The sequence below is a fragment of the Panulirus ornatus genome, chromosome 52, assembly GCF_036320965.1.
Source record: "Panulirus ornatus isolate Po-2019 chromosome 52, ASM3632096v1, whole genome shotgun sequence".
NCBI classification, from domain to species: domain Eukaryota; kingdom Metazoa; phylum Arthropoda; class Malacostraca; order Decapoda; family Palinuridae; genus Panulirus; species Panulirus ornatus.
In genome coordinates this window covers 12,341,259-12,362,362 of record NC_092275.1, presented here as the reverse complement: position 1 = coordinate 12,362,362, position 21,104 = coordinate 12,341,259, and the positions used below count along the sequence as shown (strand labels likewise).

Genomic DNA, 21,104 nt, shown 5'->3' with positions numbered 1-21,104 from the left:
CTCTATATGCTGGTGTAGCTGTAGTTATCACTTAATATGATGCAGTCCTTATTTGAGTGCAACAAAGATGAAGGTTTTATTTATTTTATCTTGCTTTGTCGCTGTCTCCCACGTTAGCGAGGTAGTGCAAGGAAACAGACGAAAGAATGGCCCAACCCATCCACATACACATGTATATGCATACACGTCCACACATGCACATATACATACCTATACATCTCAACGTTATTCATATATTTATTCATTTTGCTTTTATCACTGGGGATAGGGGAGAAAGAATACTTCCCATGCATTCCTCACGTGTCGTAGAAGGCGACTAAAGGTGACAGGAGCGGGGGACTGGAAACCCTCCCCTCCTTGTATTTTAACTTTCTAAAAGGGGAAACAGAAGGAGGAGTCATGCGGGGAGGGCTCATCCTCCTCGGCTCAGATTGGGGCGTCTAAATGTGTGTGGATGTAACCAAGATGAGAAAAAAGGAGAGATAGGTAGTATGTTTAAGGAAAGGAACCTGGATGTTTTAGCGCTAAGTGAAACGAAGCTCAAGGGTAAAGGGGAAGAGTGGTTTGGGAATGCCTTGGGAGTAAAGTCAGGGGTTAGTGAGAGGACAAGAGCAAGGGAAAGAGTAGCACTACTCCTGAAACAGGAGTGGTGGGAGTATGTGATAGAATGTACGAAAAATAACTCTAGATTGATATGGATAAAACTGAAAGTGGATGGAGAGAGATGGGTGATTACTGGTGCATATGCACCTGGGCATGAGAAGAAGTATCATGAGAGGCAAGTGTTTTGGGAGCAGCTGAGTGAGTGTTAGTAGTTTTGATACACGAGACCAGGTTATAGTGATGGGTGATTTGAATGCAAAGGTGGGTAATGTGGCAGTTGAGGGAATAATTGGTGTACATGGGGTGTTCAGTGTTGTAAATGGAAATGGTGAAGAGCTTGTAGATTTATGTGCTGAAAAAGGACTGGTGATTGGGAATACCTGGTTTAAAAAGAGAGATATACATAAGTATACTTATGTAAGTAGGAGAGATGGCCAGAGAGCATTATTGGATTATGTGTTAATTGATAGACGCACGAAAGAGAGACTTTTGGATGTTAATGTGCTGAGAGGTGCAACTGGAGGGATGTCTGATCATTATCTTGTGGAGGCGAAGGTGAAGATTTGTAGAGGTTTTCAGAAAAGAAGAGAGAAAGTTGGGGTGATGAGAGTGGTGAGAGTAAGTGAGCTTGGGAAGGAGACTTGTGTGAGGAAGTACCAGGAGAGACTGAGTACAGAATGGAAAAAGGTGAGAAGAAAGGACGTAAGGGGAGTGGGGGAGGAATGGGATGTATTTAGGGAAGCAGTAATGGCTTGCGCAAGGGATGCTTGTAGCATGAGAAGCGTGGGAGGTGGGCAGATTAGAAAGGGTAGTGAGTGGTGGGATGAAGAATTAAGATCATTAGTGAAAGAAAAGAGAGAGGCATTTGAAAGATTTTTGCAGGGAAATAATGCAAATGAGTGGGAGATGTATAAAAGAATGAGACAGGAGGTCAAGAGAAAGGTGCAAGCGGGGAAAAAGAGGGCAAATGAGAGTTGGGGTGAGAGAGTATCATTAAATTTTAGGGAGAGTAAAAAGATGTTTTGGAAGGAGGTAAATAAAGTGCGTGAGACAAGGGAACAAATGGGAACTTTAGTGAAGGAGGATGATGGGGAAGTGATAACAAGTAGTGGTGACGTGAGAAGGAGATGGAGTGAGTATTTTGAAGGTTTGTTGAATGTGCTTGATGATAGAGTGGCAGATATAAGGTGTTTTGGTCGAGGTGGTGTGCAAAGTGAGAGGGTTAGGGAGAATGACTTGGTAAACAGAGAAGAGGTAGTAAAAGCTTTGCGGAAGATGAAAGCTGGCAAGGCAGCGGGTTTGGATGGTATTGGAGTGGAATTTATTAAAAAAGGGGGTGAGAGTATTGTTGACTGGTTGTTAAGGTTATTTAATGTATGTATGAATCATGGTGAGGTGCCTGAGGATTGGAGGAATGCTTGCATAGTGTCATTGTTCAAAGGCAAAGGGGATAAAAGTGAGTGCTCAAATTACAAAGGTATAAGTTTGTTGAGTATTCCTGGGAAACTATTTGGGAGGGTATTGATTGAGAGGGTGAAGGCATGTACAGAGCATCAGATTGGGGAAGAGCAGTGTGGTTTCAGAAGTGGTAGAGGATGTGTGAATCAGGTGTTTGCTTTGAAGAAGGTATGTGAGAAATACTTAGAAAAGCAAATGGATTTGTATGTAGCATTTATGGATCTGGAGAAGGCATATGATTGAGTTGATAGAGATGCTCTGTGGAAGGTATTAAGAATATATGGTGTGGGGGGCAAGTTGTTAGAAGCGGTGAAAAGTTTTTATTGAGGATGTAAGGCATGTGTACGTGTAGGAAGAGAGGAAAGTGACTGGTTCTCAGTGAATGATGGTTTGCGGCAGGGGTGTGTGATGTCTCCATGTTTGTTTAATTTGTTTATGGATGGGGTTGTTAGGGAGGTGAATGCAAGAGTTTTGGAAAGAGGGGCAAGTATGCAGTGTGTTGTGGATGAGAGAGCTTGGGAAATGAGTCAGTTGTTGTTCGCTGATGATACAGCACTGGTGGCTGATTCGGGTGAGAAACTGCAGAAGCTGGTGACTGGGTTTGGTAAAGTGTGTGAAAGAAGAAAGCTGAGAGTAAATGTGAATAAGAGCAAGGTTATTAGGTACAGTAGGGTTGATGGGTAAGTCAATTGGGAGGTATGTTTGAATGGAGAAAAACTGGAGGAAGTGAAGTGTTTTAGATATCTGGAAGTGGATTTGGCAGCAGATGGAACCATGGAAGCGGAAGTGAATCACAGGGTGGGGGAGGGGGCAAAAGTTCTGGGAGCGTTGAAGAATGTGTGGAAGTTGAGAACATTATCTCGGAAAGCAAAAATGGGTATGTTTGAAGGAATAGTGGTTCCAACAATATTATATGGTTGTGAGGTGTGGGCTATAGATAGAGTTGTGCAGATGAGGGTGGATGTGCTGGAAATGAGATGTTTGAGGACAATATGTGCTGTGAGGTGGTTTATCGAGTAAGTAATTATAGGGTAAGAGAGATGTGTGGTAATAAAAAGAGTGTGGTTGAGAGAGCAGAAGAGGGTGTTTTGAAATGGTTTGGTCACATGGAGAGAATGAGCGAGGAAAGATTGACAAAGAGGGTATATGTGTCAGAGGTGGAGGGAACCAGGAGAAGTGGGAGACCAAATTGGAGGTGGAAAGATGGAGTGAAAAAGATACTGAGTGATCAGGGCCTGAACATGCAGGAGGATGAAAGGCATGCAAGGAATAGAGTGAATTGGAACGATGTGGTATACCAGAGTTGACGTGCCATCAATGGATTGAACCAGGGCATGTGAAGCGTCTGGGGTAAACCATGGAAAGTTTTGTGGGGCCTGGATGTGGAAAGGGAGCTGTGGTTTCAGTGAATCATATATGACAGCTAGAGACTGAGTGTGAACTAATGTGGCCTTTGTTGTCTTTTCCTAGTGCTACCCCATGCACATGTGGGGGGAGGGGGTTGTCATTTCATTTGTGGCGGGGTGGCGACGGAAATGAATACAGGCAGACAGTATGAATTATGTACATGTGTATATATGTATATGTCTGTGTGTGTATATATATGTATACATTGAGATGTATAGGTATGTATATGTGTGCGTGTGTGGACGTGTATGTATATACATGTGTATGTGGGTGGGTTGGGCCATTCTTTCGTTTGTTTCCTTGCACTACCTCGATAATGTGGGAGACAGCAACAAAGTATAATGAATAAATATAAATATTAAAAGTGGAGGGCACTTGACTCCAACAGTGATATGATAAGATTAAGAAGAAACTATGGAAAGCATTAAGAATGTTTGACAATACAATAACAGGCTATTAATGAGTCTTAAACCCATAAAAGAAGCATTTTTGTTTGTCTATATTTATGTTGCCTGCCCTTTTCCACCTTTGTGATGTAGTGTAAGGAACAGATGAAACTTTGAGGAAAACAACTCATTTGGTTTCTTGTTCATAAAAAAAAAGTTATGGTATAATAGGGGAGGACTTCCAGCCCCTATTTCTGCTCTTCTTAGTTGCTTTCAATAACAGAAGCTCTCCTGGGGTAACTTCAAACTTGACCTGCTTGCCCTACGCTGCAATGTTTTTCCTCTTCTGTTGGTATTACTTTGGTTTTTGCTTCCAAGAGTTGGCTGCTTGTGTGCCCCCACCACTAGCTAGATCATGCAATACTTGGCAAGCTGTAATGTCATAAGATTACTGTGTGGCCATTGGTAACTGGTGGATGTGCCACTTTGATAACTTTTTCCTACCCTACACCTTGCCTTAAAGCTTTGGAACTCTCTCTATATTATGTCTTTCCCAATAACTATGATATGGCATACTTTTAATGACAGGATTTTCACTTCCTCTAAAATTTGTTAGTACTTTCCCTTGTCTTTTCTTTATCTCTTTCATTAACCTCTCTATATTTCAATTAAGGCCTGGCCTTGATATGGACTTTTGTCCATGACTGGAGCCTCCAATAAAAAAATATTTTATGATTATTTTGCTTTGTCGCTGTCTCCCGCGTTAGCGAGGTAGCGCAAGGAAACAGACGAAAGAATGGCCCAACCCACCCACACACACATGTATATACATACACGTCCACACACGCAAATATACATACCTATACATCTCAATGTACACATATATATACACACACAGATATATACATATATACACATGTACAGTGTATATAGAATAATAGAATCCCAAGGTTGCATAAAATGCAGAGCTCCACAAAACCTCAATTCATTAGTTCTATAAGAATAAGCCTTACCTCAAAGTTGTACGAAAGGCCTACTTCAAGGCTTTGCTGTGCCTGTTTGTAATTGCCTTGGTACAGTTGGATCTGTGCCATTAACAAGTGAGCTTCTGAGCTGGTAGAATCTGCAAATAATTCCAATTAATATTTTCTTCAGAGAGAATAATGTTTTGGAAGGAGGTTGATGCTTTACCTAATGAGGACAAGAGGGCAAATGGGAACACTGAGGGGAACAGATGGAGATGTGAAAACAGGCAATGAGTTAGGTAAAAAAAAAGAGATGAAGAGATACTTTAAAGGACAGTTGCAAATGCTCATTATATATAATAAATGGTTGGTGGATTTGGTGTGTTTGGGATACATAAAACACTCATGGCAATTGGTATGGTGAAATTAAAGGAGTGAAAACCTTGCAAAAGATGAAGTGTGACAAAGTGGTAGAAGTGGATGGACCTGCACAGAGTTCCTTAAAGTGGGTGGACCATATTAATTGGTTTAGTCAGAATATTCAACATTTGTATGGCCCACAGTGCATGAGGACTGGCACAATGAATGTAGAATGCTCTTATGTACAGACAAGGGGACAAAAATGACTGTTCAAAATAGATATAATTTCAATGAGTATACCAATAAAAAACAAATGGATTTGTATGTAGCATTTATGGATCTGGAGAAGGCATATGATTGAGTTGATAGAGATGCTCTGTGGAAGGTATTAAGATTATATGGTGTGGGGGGCAAGTTGTTAGAAGCGGTGAAAAGTTTTTATTGAGGATGTAAGGCATGTGTACGAATAAGAAGAGAGGATAGTGATTCGTTCTCAGTGAATGTTGGTTTGCAGCAGGGGTGGCGTGATGTCTACATGGTTGTTTAATTTGTTTATGGATGGTTGTATAGGGAGGTGACTGCACGAGTTTGGAGAGAGGGGCAAGGTTGCAGCTTCTGTTGTGGATGAGAGAGCTTGGGAAATGAGTCAGTTGTTGTTCGCTGATGATACAGCACTGGTGGCTGATTCGGGCTGAGAAACTGCAGAAGCTGGTGACTGGGTTTGGTAAAGTGTGTGAAAGAAGAAAGCTGAGAGTAAATGTGAATAAGAGCAAGGTTATTAGGTACAGTAGGGTTGATGGGTAAGTCAATTGGGAGGTATGTTTGAATGGAGAAAAACTGGAGGAAGTGAAGTGTTTTAGATATCTGGAAGTGGATTTGGCAGCAGATGGAACCATGGAAGCGGAAGTGAATCACAGGGTGGGGGAGGGGGCAAAAGTTCTGGGAGCGTTGAAGAATGTGTGGAAGTTGAGAACATCATCTCGGAAAGCAAAAATGGGTATGTTTGAAGGAATAGTGGTTCCAACAATGTTATATGGTTGTGAGGTGTGGGCTATAGATAGAGTTGTGCAGATGAGGGTGGATGTGCTGGAAATGAGATGTTTGAGGACAATATGTGCTGTGAGGTGGTTTATCGAGTAAGTAATTATAGGGTAAGAGAGATGTGTGGTAATAAAAAGAGTGTGGTTGAGAAAGCAGAAGAGGGTGTTTTGAAATGGTTTGGTCACATGGAGAGAATGAGCGAGGAACGATTGACAAAGAGGGTATATGTGTCAGAGGTGGAGGGAACCAGGAGAAGTGGGAGACCAAATTGGAGGTGGAAAGATGGAGTGAAAAAGATACTGAGTGATCAGGGCCTGAACATGCAGGAGGATGAAAGGCATGCAAGGAATAGAGTGAATTGGAACGATGTGGTATACCAGAGTTGACATGCCATCAATGGATTGAACCAGGGCATGTGAAGCGTCTGGGGTAAACCATGGAAAGTTTTGTGGGGCCTGGATGTGGAAAGGGAGCTGTGGTTTCAGTGAATCATATATGACAGCTAGAGACTGAGTGTGAACTAATGTGGCCTTTGTTGTCTTTTCCTAGTGCTACCCCATGCACATGTGGGGGGAGGGGGTTGTCATTTCATTTGTGGCGGGGTGGCGACGGAAATGAATACAGGCAGACAGTATGAATTATGTACATGTGTATATATGTATATGTCTGTGTGTGTATATATATGTATACATTGAGATGTATATGTATGTATATGTGTGCGTGTATGTATATACATGTGTATGTGGGTGGGTTGGGCCATTCTTTCGTTTGTTTCCTTGCACTACCTCGATAATGTGGGAGACAGCAACAAAGTATAATGAATAAATATAAATATTAAAAGTGGAGGGCACTTGACTCCAACAGTGATATGATAAGATTAAGAAGAAACTATGGAAAGCATTAAGAATGTTTGACAATACAATAACAGGCTATTAATGAGTCTTAAACCCATAAAAGAAGCATTTTTGTTTGTCTATATTTATGTTGCCTGCCCTTTTCCACCTTTGTGATGTAGTGTAAGGAACAGATGAAACTTTGAGGAAAACAACTCATTTGGTTTCTTGTTCATAAAAAAAAAGTTATGGTATAATAGGGGAGGACTTCCAGCCCCTATTTCTGCTCTTCTTAGTTGCTTTCAATAACAGAAGCTCTCCTGGGGTAACTTCAAACTTGACCTGCTTGCCCTACGCTGCAATGTTTTTCCCTCTTCTGTTGGTATTACTTTGGTTTTTGCTTCCAAGAGTTGGCTGCTTGTGTGCCCCCACCACTAGCTAGATCATGCAATACTTGGCAAGCTGTAATGTCATAAGATTACTGTGTGGCCATTGGTAACTGGTGGATGTGCCACTTTGATAACTTTTTCCTACCCTACACCTTGCCTTAAAGCTTTGGAACTCTCTCTATATTATGTCTTTCCCAATAACTATGATATGGCATACTTTTAATGACAGGATTTTCACTTCCTCTAAAATTTGTTAGTACTTTCCCTTGTCTTTTCTTTATCTCTTTCATTAACCTCTCTATATTTCAATTAAGGCCTGGCCTTGATATGGACTTTTGTCCATGACTGGAGCCTCCAATAAAAAAATATTTTATGATTATTTTGCTTTGTCGCTGTCTCCCGCGTTAGCGAGGTAGCGCAAGGAAACAGACGAAAGAATGGCCCAACCCACCCACATACACATGTATATACATACACGTCCACACACGCAAATATACATACCTATACATCTCAATGTACACATATATATACACACACAGATATATACATATATACACATGTACAGTGTATATAGAATAATAGAATCCCAAGGTTGCATAAAATGCAGAGCTCCACAAAACCTCAATTCATTAGTTCTATAAGAATAAGCCTTACCTCAAAGTTGTACGAAAGGCCTACTTCAAGGCTTTGCTGTGCCTGTTTGTAATTGCCTTGGTACAGTTGGATCTGTGCCATTAACAAGTGAGCTTCTGAGCTGGTAGAATCTGCAAATAATTCCAATTAATATTTTCTTCAGAGAGAATAATGTTTTGGAAGGAGGTTGATGCTTTACCTAATGAGGACAAGAGGGCAAATGGGAACACTGAGGGGAACAGATGGAGATGTGAAAACAGGCAATGAGTTAGGTAAAAAAAAAGAGATGAAGAGATACTTTAAAGGACAGTTGCAAATGCTCATTATATATAATAAATGGTTGGTGGATTTGGTGTGTTTGGGATACATAAAACACTCATGGCAATTGGTATGGTGAAATTAAAGGAGTGAAAACCTTGCAAAAGATGAAGTGTGACAAAGTGGTAGAAGTGGATGGACCTGCACAGAGTTCCTTAAAGTGGGTGACCATATTTCTAATTGGTTAGTCAGAATATTCAACATTTGTATGGCCCACAGTGCATGAGGACTGGCACAATGAATGTAGAATGCTCTTATGTACAGACAAGGGGACAAAAATGACTGTTCAAAATAGATATAATTTCAATGAGTATACCAATAAAAACAAATGGATTTGTATGTAGCATTTATGGATCTGGAGAAGGCATATGATAAGAGTTGATAGGGATGCTCTGTGGAATGTATTAAGAGTATATGGTGTGGGAGGCAAGTTGCTAGCAGCAGTAAAAACTTTTTATCGAGGATGTAAGGCATGTGTACGAATAAGAAGAGAGGATAGTGATTCGTTCTCAGTGAATGTTGGTTTGCAGCAGGGGTGCGTGATGTCTACATGGTTGTTTAATTTGTTTATGGATGAGGTTGTTAGGGAGGTGAATGCAAGAGTTTTGGAGAGACAGGCAAGTATGCAGTCTGTTGTGGATGAGAGAGCTTGGGTAGTGAGTCAGATATTGTTTGCTAATAATACAGCACTGGTGGCTGATTTGGGTGAGAAGCTGCAGAAGCTGGTGGCTGAGTTTGGTAAGTGTGTGAAAGATGAGAGTAAATGTGAATAAGAGCAAGGTTATTAGGTACAGTAGAGTTGAAAGGTTATTAGGTACAGTAGAGTTGAGGGACAAGTCAATTGGGAGGTAAGTTTGAGTGGAGAAAAACTGGAGGAAGTGAAGTGTTTTAGATATCTGGGAGTGGTTTTGGCAGTGGATGGAACCATGGAAGCAGAAGTGAGTGACAGGGTGGGGTAGGAAGCAAAAGTTCTGGGGGCATTGAAGAATGTGTGGAAGGTGAGAACATTATCTCGGAAAGAAAAAATGGGTATGTTTGAAGGAATAGTGGTTCCAACAATGTTATATGGATGCGAGGCATGGGCTATACATAAGGTTGTGTGGAGGAGGTTGGATGTGTTGGAAATGAGATGTTTGAGGACGATATGTGGTGTGAGGTGGTTTGATTGAGTAAGTAATGAAAGGGCAAGAGAGATGTGTGTTAATAAAATGAGTGTGGTCGAGAGAGCAGAAGAAGGTGTACTGAAATGGTTTGGCCACATGGAGAGAATGAGTGAGGAAAGATTGACCAAGAGGATATATGTGTCAGAGGTGGAGGGAATGAGAAGTGGGAGACCAAATTGGAGGTGGAAGGATGGAGTGAAAAAGATTTTGAGTGGTGTTATTTCATGTGTGGCGGGGTGGCGACGGGAATAAATAATGGCAGAAAGTATGAATTAAGTACATGTGTATGTATGTATATGTCTGTGTATGTATATATATGTATATGTTGAAATGTATAGGTATGTATATGTGCATGTGTGGACGTGTATGTATATACATGTGTATGTGGGTGGGTTGCGCCATTCTTTCATCTGTTTCCTTGCGCTACCTCGCTAACGCAGGAGACTGCGACAAAGTATAACAAATATAAATAACCATATAAGGTGTCTTCGAGAGTGGTGAATGAAAGAGTGTTGGCATGCACAGGCCATATGATTGGGGAGACCATGTGAGAACCAGGTGTTTCCTATGAAGAGTCTGTGTGGGAAAAGCTTAAAGAAAAAGGGTGTAGGTGAACTCCAGTGGAACAGTTCACCAGTTACGGCAACTCTTTTGAGGGAATTCCTGGAGGAAGTGGGCAGAGAAGAAACAGACAGATAGACAGAGAATGTATATGGCATCAAAGGATCTGGAGAAACTGTATAACAGATGAAAGAGAGGCAATGTGGAATGTGCAATGAATATATGGAGTAAATGAAAAGTTACTATAATGCAGTAAGGAGTTAATACCAGGAGAATAGGCATGTGAGTGGGAAGGGAGGGGGATGAATGCTTTCCAGTGTGGTTGTTTAACAATCTCACACACAGAAGGTGAAGCTCTACCTGTGCTGACAGCCTGGATGGCCAGATAACAGTTCATCTCACTTTTTTCTTCCCAATATCTCACAGTTTTTGTTGGTATTAAAATCCTCTGAAGTTTATGAGTTATGTAAGATATTTCTGATGGGAACTGTGTAAACATCAGACATTTTACTTGGTAAAAATAGGTTAAGAATGAATGTAATGAACAACTTACTTGCTACAATAAGAACTGAATGGCAAGTGTTTTGGGAGCAGCTGAGTGGGTGTGTCAGCAGCTTTGATGCGCAAGACCAGGTATTAGTGATGGGTGATTTAAATGCAAAGGTGAGTAATGTGGCAGTTTGAGGGTATAATTGGTGGACATGGGGGTATTTAGTGTTGTGAATGGAAATGGTGAAGAGCTTGTGGATTTGTGTTCCAAAAAAAGACTTGTGATTGGGAATACCTGGTATAAAAGAGAGATATACACAAGTATACGTATTTAAGTAGGAAAGATGGTCAAATGGCATTACTGGATTACGTGTTAACTGATGAGCATGTAAAAGAGAGACTTTTGGAAGTTAATGCGCTGAGAGGGGTAGCTGGAGGGATGTCTGACCACTACCTTTAGGAGGCGAAGGTGAAGATTTATAGAGGTTTCCAAAAAATAAGAGAGAAAGTTTGGGAGAAGAAAGCAGTGAGAGTGAGTGAGCTTGAAAAGAACACTTGCATGAGGAGAGTTTGAGTGTTGAATGGCAAAAGATGAGAGCAATTGATGTACGGGGAGTGGGTGAGGAATGGGATGTATTTAGGGAAGCAGTGATGGCATGTGCAAAAGATGCACGTGGCATGAGAAAGGTGGGAGGTGGGCAGATTAGAAAGGGTAGTGAGTGATGGGGTGAAGAAGTAAAGTTGTTAGTGAAAGAGAAAAAAATGAGGTGTTTGGACAATACTTATAAGGAAGGAGTGCAAATGACTGGGAGATGTATAAAAGAAAGTGGCAGGAGGTCAAAAGGAAGATGCAAGGGTTGAAAAAGAGGGCAAATGAGAACCAGGGTGAGAGAGTATCATTAAACTTTAGGGAAAATAAAAAGATGTATTGGAAAGAGGTAAATAACATGCGTAAGACAAGAGAACAAATGTGAACATCAGTGAAGGAGGCAAGGGGGGAAGTAATAACATGTAGTGATGAAGTGAAAAGGAGATGCAGTGAGAATTTTGAAGGTTTGTTGAGTATGTTTCATGATAGAGTGGCAGATGTAGGGTATTTTGGTTTGGATGGTGTGTGAAGCAAAAGGGTCAAGTAGAACAGTTTGGTTAAGAAAGAAGAGGTAGTGAAAATTTTGTGGAAGATGAAATCCAGTTAGGTGGCAGGTTTGGATGATATTGCGGTAGAATTCATCAAGAAAGGGGTTGATTGTGTTGTTGATTGGTTGATAAGGATATTCAATGTAAGTATGGATCATGGTGAAGTGCCTGAGGATTGGCAGAATGCATACATAGTGCCATTGTACAAAGGTAAAGGGGATAAAGGTGAGTGTTCAAACTACAGAGGTATAAGTTTGTTGAGTATTCCTGGGAAATCATATGGGAGGATATTGACTGATAGGGTGAAGGCATGTATTCTGAGAACATCAGATGGATGTATGTATGTATGTGTGTACGGATCATGGTGAAGTGCCTGTGGATTGGCAGAATGCATACATAGTGCCATCGTACAAAGGTAAAGGGGATAAAGGTGAGTGTTCAAACTACAGTTATAAGTTTATTAAGTATTCCTGGGAAATTATATAGGGTAGAGGATGTGGTAGAGGATGTGTGGATCAGGTGTTTGCTTTGAAGAATGTATGTGAGAAATACTTAGAAAAACAGATGGATTTGTATGTGGCATTTATGGATCTGGAGAAGGTATATGATAGGGTTGATAAGAGATGCTTTGTGGAAGGTCTTAAACCTATGTGGCAAAGGAGGTAAGTTGCAAGAGGCAGTGAAAGGTTTTACTATGGATGTAAGGCATATGTATGAATAGGAAGAGAAGTGAGTGATTGGTTCCCAGTGAAGGTTGGTCTGCGGCAGGGATGTGTGATGTCCCCATGATTGTTTAATTTGTTTATGGATGGGGTGATTAGGGAGGTAAATGCAAGATTTTGGAAAGAGGGGCAAGTTTGCAATGTGCTGGGATAAGAGGACCTGGGAAGTGAGTCAGTTGTTGTTTGCCGATGATACAGCTCTGGTGGCTGATTCGAGTCAGAAACTGCAGAAGTTGGTGACTGAGTTTGGAAAAGTGAGAGAAAGCTGTGAGCAAATGTGAATAAGAGCAAGGTTATTAGGTTCAGTAGGGTTGAGGGAAAAGTTAATTGGGATGTAAGTTTGAATAGAGAAAAATAGGAGGAAGTGAAGCGTTTTAGATATCTGGGAGTGGACTTGGGAGCAAATGGAACTATAGGAGCGGAAGTGAGTCACAGAGTGGGGAAGGGGGCGAAGGTTCTGGGAGCGATGAAGAATGTGTGGAAGGAGAGAACTTTATCTTGGAGGGCAAAAATGGGTACGTTTGAAGGAATAGTAGTTACAACAATATTATATGGTTGCGAGGCATAGGCTATAGATAGGGTTATACGGAGGTGGGTGGATGTGTTGGAAATGAATTGTTTGAGGGCAATATATGGTGTGGTTTGATTAAGTAATGAAAGGGTAAGAGAGATGTGTGGAAATAAACAGAGTGTGGTTGAGAGAGCAGAAGAGGGCGTGTTGAAATGTTTTCGATGTATGGAGAGAATGAGTGAGGAAAGATTGACATAGAGGATATATGTGTCAGGGGCGGAGGGAACAAGGAGAAGAGGGAGACCAAACTGGAAGTGGAAGGATGGAGTGAAAAAGATTTTGAGCCATCGGGGCCTGAGCATACAGGAGGGTGAGAGGCGTACAAGTCAACTGGAATGATGTGGTATACTGGAGTTGATGTGCTGTAAATGGACTGAACCAGAACGTGTGAAATGCCTGGGGTATACCATGGAAAGGTCTGTGAGGCCTGAATGTGGATAGAGAGCTGTGGTTTCAGTGCATTACACATGACAGACAGAGACTGAGTGTGAACGAATGTTGCCTTTTTTGTCTGTTTTCCTGGCACTATCTTGCAGAAGCAGAGGGTAGCAATGCTGCTTCCTGTAAGGTGGTGTATTGCCAGAAATGGATGAAGGCAAGCATGTATGACTATATACATGTGTATAAATGTATATGTCTGTGTATATGTATACATTTGTATATATGTTGATATTGGAAAGGATCACAATTTTGCGCGATCAAGATATTCCTATGAGTCCACGGGGAAAATGAAACATGAAAAGTTCCCAAGTGCACTTTCGTGTAATAATCACATCATCAGGGGAGACACAAGAGAGAAATATAACAGTCAGTCGATATACATCGAAGAGACGAAGCTAGGACGCCATTTGGTAAACAAATGGCATCCTAGCTTCGTCTCTTCGATGTATACCAACTGACTGTTATATTTCTCACTTGTGTCTCCCCTGATGATGTGATTATTACACGAAAGTGCACTTGGGAACTTTTCGTGTTTCATTTTCCCCGTAAACTCATAGGAATATGTTGATATGTATAAGTATGTATATGTGTGTGTATGGGCATTTATGTATATATATGTGTATATGAGTGGATGTGCCATTCTTCGTTTGTTTTCTGGCGCTACCTTGTAGATGCAGGAAATGGCAATCAAGTATAATAAAATAAATAAAACAATTAAGATCTGAGAACAGATAAAAAAGAATAAAAAAAAAATGCTATTCAAAGAAATGGCTAGAAAATCGTAGAAACCCTGTTCAGATGAATATGACTTTTTTTCTATACTAGTTCACCATTTTCTGTGTAAGTGAGATAGCACCAGGAACAGACAAAGGAAGGCCACATTCACTCACATCCATTCTCTTGCCGTTATGTGCCATGTGCCAAAACCACAGCCCCTTAAGCACAACTGGCCCCACAGATCTTCCCATGGTTTCCCCTGGCCATTTCATATGCTCTGGTTCAGTATACTGACAATACCTCGCACCTTGTGTACTACACTATTTGAACTCACTCTATCCCATGCACACCTCTCATCCTCCACCATATTCAGGCCTATATCACTCTAAATCTCTCTATGATGCTTTTCTTATTACCATCCTTCTCTCTTACCCTTTTACTACTTATTTGAATAAAACACCTTACACCACATGGTGTCCTTAAACAATTAATTTCCAAAATATCTACCCTCCTCTGCACATCCTCAACCAGAGACCATTCCCTGCAGCCAAGCAACATTTTTGGGGCTACTGTCCCTAAAAACATACATGTCAGACATATGGCATATAAGTGGAAGGTAAAGATCTATGATAAAACTGATGAATGTGTAAAGAAGTTAGGCAGACCTATGTGTGACTGAAGATAGCAGTCTCCCCTAAGGGCAAATCTTGTCATGAAAGGTGAAATATAAAGGACTGCATGAAGCAGTCTGAACAAATTATATAAATTCAGAATAATTTCAAGATAAGAGTATACATGAGAGAACTGAAAGGCTTTGTGTACCTGATCCAAACATAGTGAATGACATCAGAACTAAAGATAATGAAAATATGAAACAAACATGAAAATATGACTAATTATGAATATCCTTATAAACCTTAATTTCAAAGCAGATGGCTCACCTATATTATCTAGTACATGTTGCAGTGATGTGGCAGCACCCTTTACATCTCCAGTAATAAATTTAACACGGGCAGAAAGTGTAAGAGCAGTGAGGAGGGCAGGGCAGGCACGTGTTATGGCTTCAAGTACCAACAACGCTCGCTTAACGACTGACGGTACGCTGTTTCCAATTCCTTCTCCTGGGTTTGGCTAATACAAAAAAGTAAAAACTACAGTATGGCTTACAATCATGTAAAGTACTTACGATGTACCAAACGGGATTAGCAATTGCTGGGAAAAAGTAGAAAAGAAGGGAAATAACATAATAACTTGTTATTCATTTATTTTATTATACTTGGACACCATTTCTCACATCAGGGCCTGGAAACAGACAAAGAAAGACACATCCATTCACATACATATATATATATGCATATGTATGTACACAATGGATCGGTTTCGAACCCTGGGCAGAGTGTCTGGCTACCTTGGCCACATGGAGATTAAAAGACACACACACTTGACTTCTAGTGTTTTTGTGTGAGTTCCAACCTCATCTTGGTTGGGATAGCATGGACCTTAATCTCACATGGCTCTGATGGCGTGACAAATATGTCGATGGACAGACAAATGTATATACAACGCAGGTTGCCTTCGAACCCTGGGTAAGTCATCTGGCTACCTCGGCCATATGGAGGTTAAAAGACACATACACTAGACTTTTAGTGTTTTTACGTGTGTCTCAACCTCATCTCAGTTGGGATAGTATGGACTTTAATCTCATGTGGCTCCAATGGTGTGACAACTATAATGAGAGATCTGGCAAGAAGCCGGGAAGACACTCAATTTGGAATTGAAAATGAAGGTATTCACCCAATATGGAGGAAAATAAGTTAATGTGATTGCATGTAAGCTACAGTTGTCCCATTGGATGGTCTTCATATTTTATAGGACAAAGAAAAAATATGAGAAGCGTGAAAGGTCTGTCAAGTATGAAGTCTATGATAATAACACAGCAACGACAAGGGCCCATCCATGAAATGGAAAAGTTGTTGATGCTGTGGATGGAAGATCAAATTCAAAAATGTGTGCACAAAGCTTTCTAACAATTCAGGCAAAGGTTAGAAGCCTCTCTGAGACTCTGAAGGAGAGAGCGGGAGAAGATTACACCGAGAACTTCACAGCAAGTCTTGGTTGGTTCAACAGATTTATTAGAAGACAGCTTGTACAATGTTAGAGTTGCAGATAAAGCAGCAAATGCTGATGAAGGAGCAGTTGAAAAATTCATTCTGTGAACCAGAATCTTACATAAGAGGTAAGGACAGGAGAGAAACTACAGAATCATACAATAAACCTGGATGATAAAAAACAAAATAATGACAATAGAAATTGAGCAGGATAAAAAGATGCTGTACTTGTACAAGAATTCTACGGGCCATGCTGACATATATCCAACTTACATCCATTTCTAGATATGACTGATCAGTCAGAACAGAACTCATATGTATGTCGGGGAGAATCTGTGAAGTGTCTGGAGTGAGCCATGGAAAGGTCTGTGGGGCCTAGGGAGCTGTGGTTTTGGTGCATTACATATGACAGCTAGAGACTGAGTATGAAAGAATGTGGCCTTTTTTATCTGTTTTCCTGGTGCTGTCTCACTGGAATGGGGGGCAGCGATGCTATATCCTGTGTGGTGGGGTAGTGACAGGAATGGATGAAGGCAAGCAAGTATGAATATGTACATGTGTATATATGTTTATGTCTGTGCATGTGTATGTGTATGCAGATAAGCTTATTTATGTGTGTATGGGCATTTATGTATATATATGTGTGTGTGTCTATGAGTGGATGGGCCATTCTTCATCTGTTTCCTGGCACTACCTCGCTGACACGGGTTCATATATTCATTACACTTAATCGTTGTTTCCTGCATCAGCGATGTAGTGCCAGGATACAGATGAAAAAAGCCTCATCCACTCATACAAACACACACCCACGTGTATATATATATATATATATATATATATATATATATATATATATATATATATATATATATATATATATATATATTTTTTTTTTTTTTTTTTTTTATACTTTGTCGCTGTCTCCCGCGTTTGCGAGGTAGCGCAAGGAAACAGACGAAAGAAATGGCCCAACCCCCCCCCCATACACATGTACATACACACGTCCACACACGCAAATATACATACCTACACAGCTTTCCATGGTTTACCCCAGACGCTTCACATGCCTTGATTCAATCCACTGACAGCACGTCAACCCCGGTATACTACATCGCTCCAATTCACTCTATTCCTTGCCCTCCTTTCACCCTCCTGCATGTTCAGGCCCCGATCACACAAAATCTTTTTCACTCCATCTTTCCACCTCCAATTTGGTCTCCCTCTTCTCCTCGTTCCCTCCACCTCCGACACATATATCCTCTTGGTCAATCTTTCCTCACTCATTCTCTCCATGTGCCCAAACCATTTCAAAACACCCTCTTCTGCTCTCTCAACCACGCTCTTTTTATTTCCACACATCTCTCTTACCCTTACGTTACTTACTCGATCAAACCACCTCACACCACACATTGTCCTCAAACATCTCATTTCCAGCACATCCATCCTCCTGCGCACATCTCTATCCATAGCCCACGCCTCGCAACCATACAACATTGTTGGAACCACTATTCCTTCAAACATACCCATTTTTGCTTTCCGAGATAATGTTCTCGACTTCCACACATTTTTCAAGGCTCCCAAAATTTTCGCCCCCTCCCCCACCCTATGATCCACTTCCGCTTCCATGGTTCCATCCGCTGACAGATCCACTCCCAGATATCTAAAACACTTCACTTCCTCCAGTTTTTCTCCATTCAAACTCACCTCCCAATTGACTTGACCCTCACCCCTACTGTACCTAATAACCTTGCTCTTATTCCCATTTACTCTTAACTTTCTTCTTCCACACACTTTACCAAACTCAGTCACCAGCTTCTGCAGTTTCTCACATGAATCAGCCACCAGTGCTGTATCATCAGCGAACAACAACTGACTCACTTCCCAAGCTCTCTCATCCCCAACAGACTTCATACTTGCCCCTCTTTCCAGGACTCTTGCATTTACCTCCCTAACAACCCCATCCATAAACAAATTAAACAACCATGGAGACATCACACACCCCTGCCGCAAACCTACATTCACTGAGAACCAATCACTTTCCTCTCTTCCTACACGTACACATGCCTTACATCCTCGATAAAAACTTTTCACTGCTTCTAACAACTTGCCTCCCACACCATATATTCTTAATACCTTCCACAGAGCATCTCTATCAACTCTATCATATGCCTTCTCCAGATCCATAAATATATATATGTAGTATTTATGGATCTGGAGAAGGCATATGAGGGAGTTGATAGAGATGCTCTGTGGAAGGTATTAAGAATATATGGTGTGGGAGGCAAGTTGTTAGAAGCAGTGAAAAGTTTTTATCGAGGATGTAAGGCATGTGTACGTGTAGGAAGAGAGGAAAGTGATTGGTTCTCAGTGAATGTAGGTTTGCTGCAGGGGTGTGTGATGTCTCCATGGTTGTTTAATTTGTTTATGGATGGGGTTGTTAGGGAGGTGAATGCAAGAGTTTTGGAAAGAGGGGCAAGTATGAAGTCTGTTGGGGATGAGAGAGCTTGGGAAGTGAGTCAGTTGTTGTTCGCTGATGGTACAGCACTGGTGGCTGATTCATGTGAGAAACTGCAGAAGCTGGTGACTGAGTTTGGTAAAGTGTGTGAAAGAAGAAAGTTAAGAGTAAATGAGAATAAGAGCAAGGTAATTAGGTACAGTAGGTTTGAGGGTCAAGTCAATTGGGAGGTAAGTTTGAATGGAGAAAAACCGGAGGAAGTAAAGTGTTTTAGATATCTGGGAGTGGATCTGGCAGTGGATGGAACCATGGAAGTGGAAGTGGATCATAGGGCGGGGGAGGGGGCGAAAATCCTGGGAGCCTTGAAGAATGTGTGGAAGTCGAGAACATTATCTCGGAAAGCAAAAATGGGTATGTTTGAAGGAATAGTGGTTCCAACAATGTTGTATGGTTGCGAGGCGTGGGCTATGGATAGAGTTGTGTGCAGGAGGATGGATGTGCTGGAAATGAGATGTTTGAGGACAATGTGTGGTGTGAGGTGGTTTGATCGAGTAACGTAAGGGTAAGAGAGATGTGTGGAAATAAAAAGAGCATGGTTGAGAGAGCAGAAGAGGGTGTTTTGAAATGGTTTGGGCACATGGAGAGAATGAGTGAGGAAAGATTGACCAAGAGGATATATGTGTCGGAGGTGGAGGGAACGAGGAGAAGTGGGAGACCAAATTGGAGGTGGAAAGATGGAGTGAAAAAGATTTTGTGTGATCGGGGCCTGAACATGCAGGAGGGTGAAAGGAGGGCAAGGAATAGAGTGAATTGGATCGATGTGGTATACCAGAGTTGACGTGCTGTCAGTGGATTGAATCAGGGCATGTGAAGCGTCTGGGGTAAACCATGGAAAGCTGTGTAGGTATGTATATTTGCGTGTGTGGACGTATGTATATACATGTGTATGGGGGTGGGTTGGGCCATTTCTTTCGTCTGTTTCCTTGCGCTACCTCGCAAACGCGGGAGACAGCGACAAAGCAAGAAAAAAAAAAATATATATATATATATATATATATATATATATATATATATATATATATATATATATATATATATATATATATATATTTCCATACTATTCGCCATTTCCCGTGATAGCGAGGTAGCGTTAAGAACAGAGGACTGGGCCTTTGAGGGAATATCCTCACCTGGCCCTCTTCTCTGTTCCTTCTTTTGGAAAATTAAAAATATATATATATATATATATATATATATATATATATATATATATATATACACGCACATATACATATCAACATATACATACACAGACATATACATATATATAGATGTACGTATTCATACTTGCTCGCCTTCATCCATTCCTGTTGCTACCTGCCACACAGGAAACCATCCCCCCCTTTCAGTGAGGTAGCACCAGGACAAGACAAAAAAGGCCACATTCGTTCACACTCAGTCTCTAGCTGTCATGTGTAATGCACCGAAACCACAGCTCCCTATCAACATCCAGGCCCAACAAACCTTTCCATGGTCTACCCAAGACGCTTCACATGCCCTGGTTCAATCCATTGACAGCACATTGACAATGGTATACAACATCTTTCTAATTCACTCTATTCCTTGCATGCCCTTCACTCTCCTGTATGTTCAGGTCTTGATCCTTCAAAATCTTTTTCACTCCATCCTTCTACCTCCTATTTGGTCTCCCACTTCTCCTTGTTCCCTCCACCTCTGACACATATATCTTCTATGTCAATCTTTCCTCACTCATTCTCTCAATATGTCCAAACAATTTCAACACACACTTTGCTGCTCTCTCAACCACACTCTTTTTATTACCACACATCTCACTTACCCTTTCATTACTTACTCAATCAAACCACCTCACACCACATATTGTCCTCAAACATTTCATTTCCAACACATCCACCCTCCTCTGTGTAACCCTATCTATAACCCATACCTTGCAACCATATAACATTGTTGGAAATACTATTCCTTCAAACATACCCATTTTTGCTCTCTGAGATAAAGTTCTCTCCTTCCACACATCCTTCATCGCTCCCACAACCTTCGCCCCCTCCCCCATCCTGTGACTCCCTTCCACTTCCACAGTTCCATCTGCTGCTAAGAACACTCCCAAATATCTATAGCACTTCACTTCCTCCAATTTTTCTCCATTCAAACTTACATCCCAAAGAACTTATCCCTCAATCCTACTGAACCTAATAACCTTGCTCTTATTCACATTTACTCTCAACTTTCTCCTTTCACACACTTTTCCAAACTCAGTCACCAACCTCTGTAGTTTCGAATCAGCCACCAGAGCTGCATCATCAGAGAA

At 41.1% G+C, this 21,104-nt stretch overlaps 1 protein-coding gene across 1 annotated transcript in view; it reads right to left on the bottom strand.

Annotated features, from left to right (window-relative positions):
• LOC139765067 (tetratricopeptide repeat protein 21B-like) overlaps nucleotides 1-21,104 on the bottom strand; it is a 171,045-nt gene that overhangs the window by 71,492 nt on the left and 78,449 nt on the right. The window contains exons 11-12 of the mRNA XM_071692184.1: nucleotides 15,136-15,325; nucleotides 8,097-8,206 (exon numbers count right to left, since the gene is read on the bottom strand). Coding sequence (XP_071548285.1) covers nucleotides 8,097-8,206; nucleotides 15,136-15,325 — 300 coding nt within the window. The remainder of the gene's footprint in view (nucleotides 1-8,096; nucleotides 8,207-15,135; nucleotides 15,326-21,104) is intronic.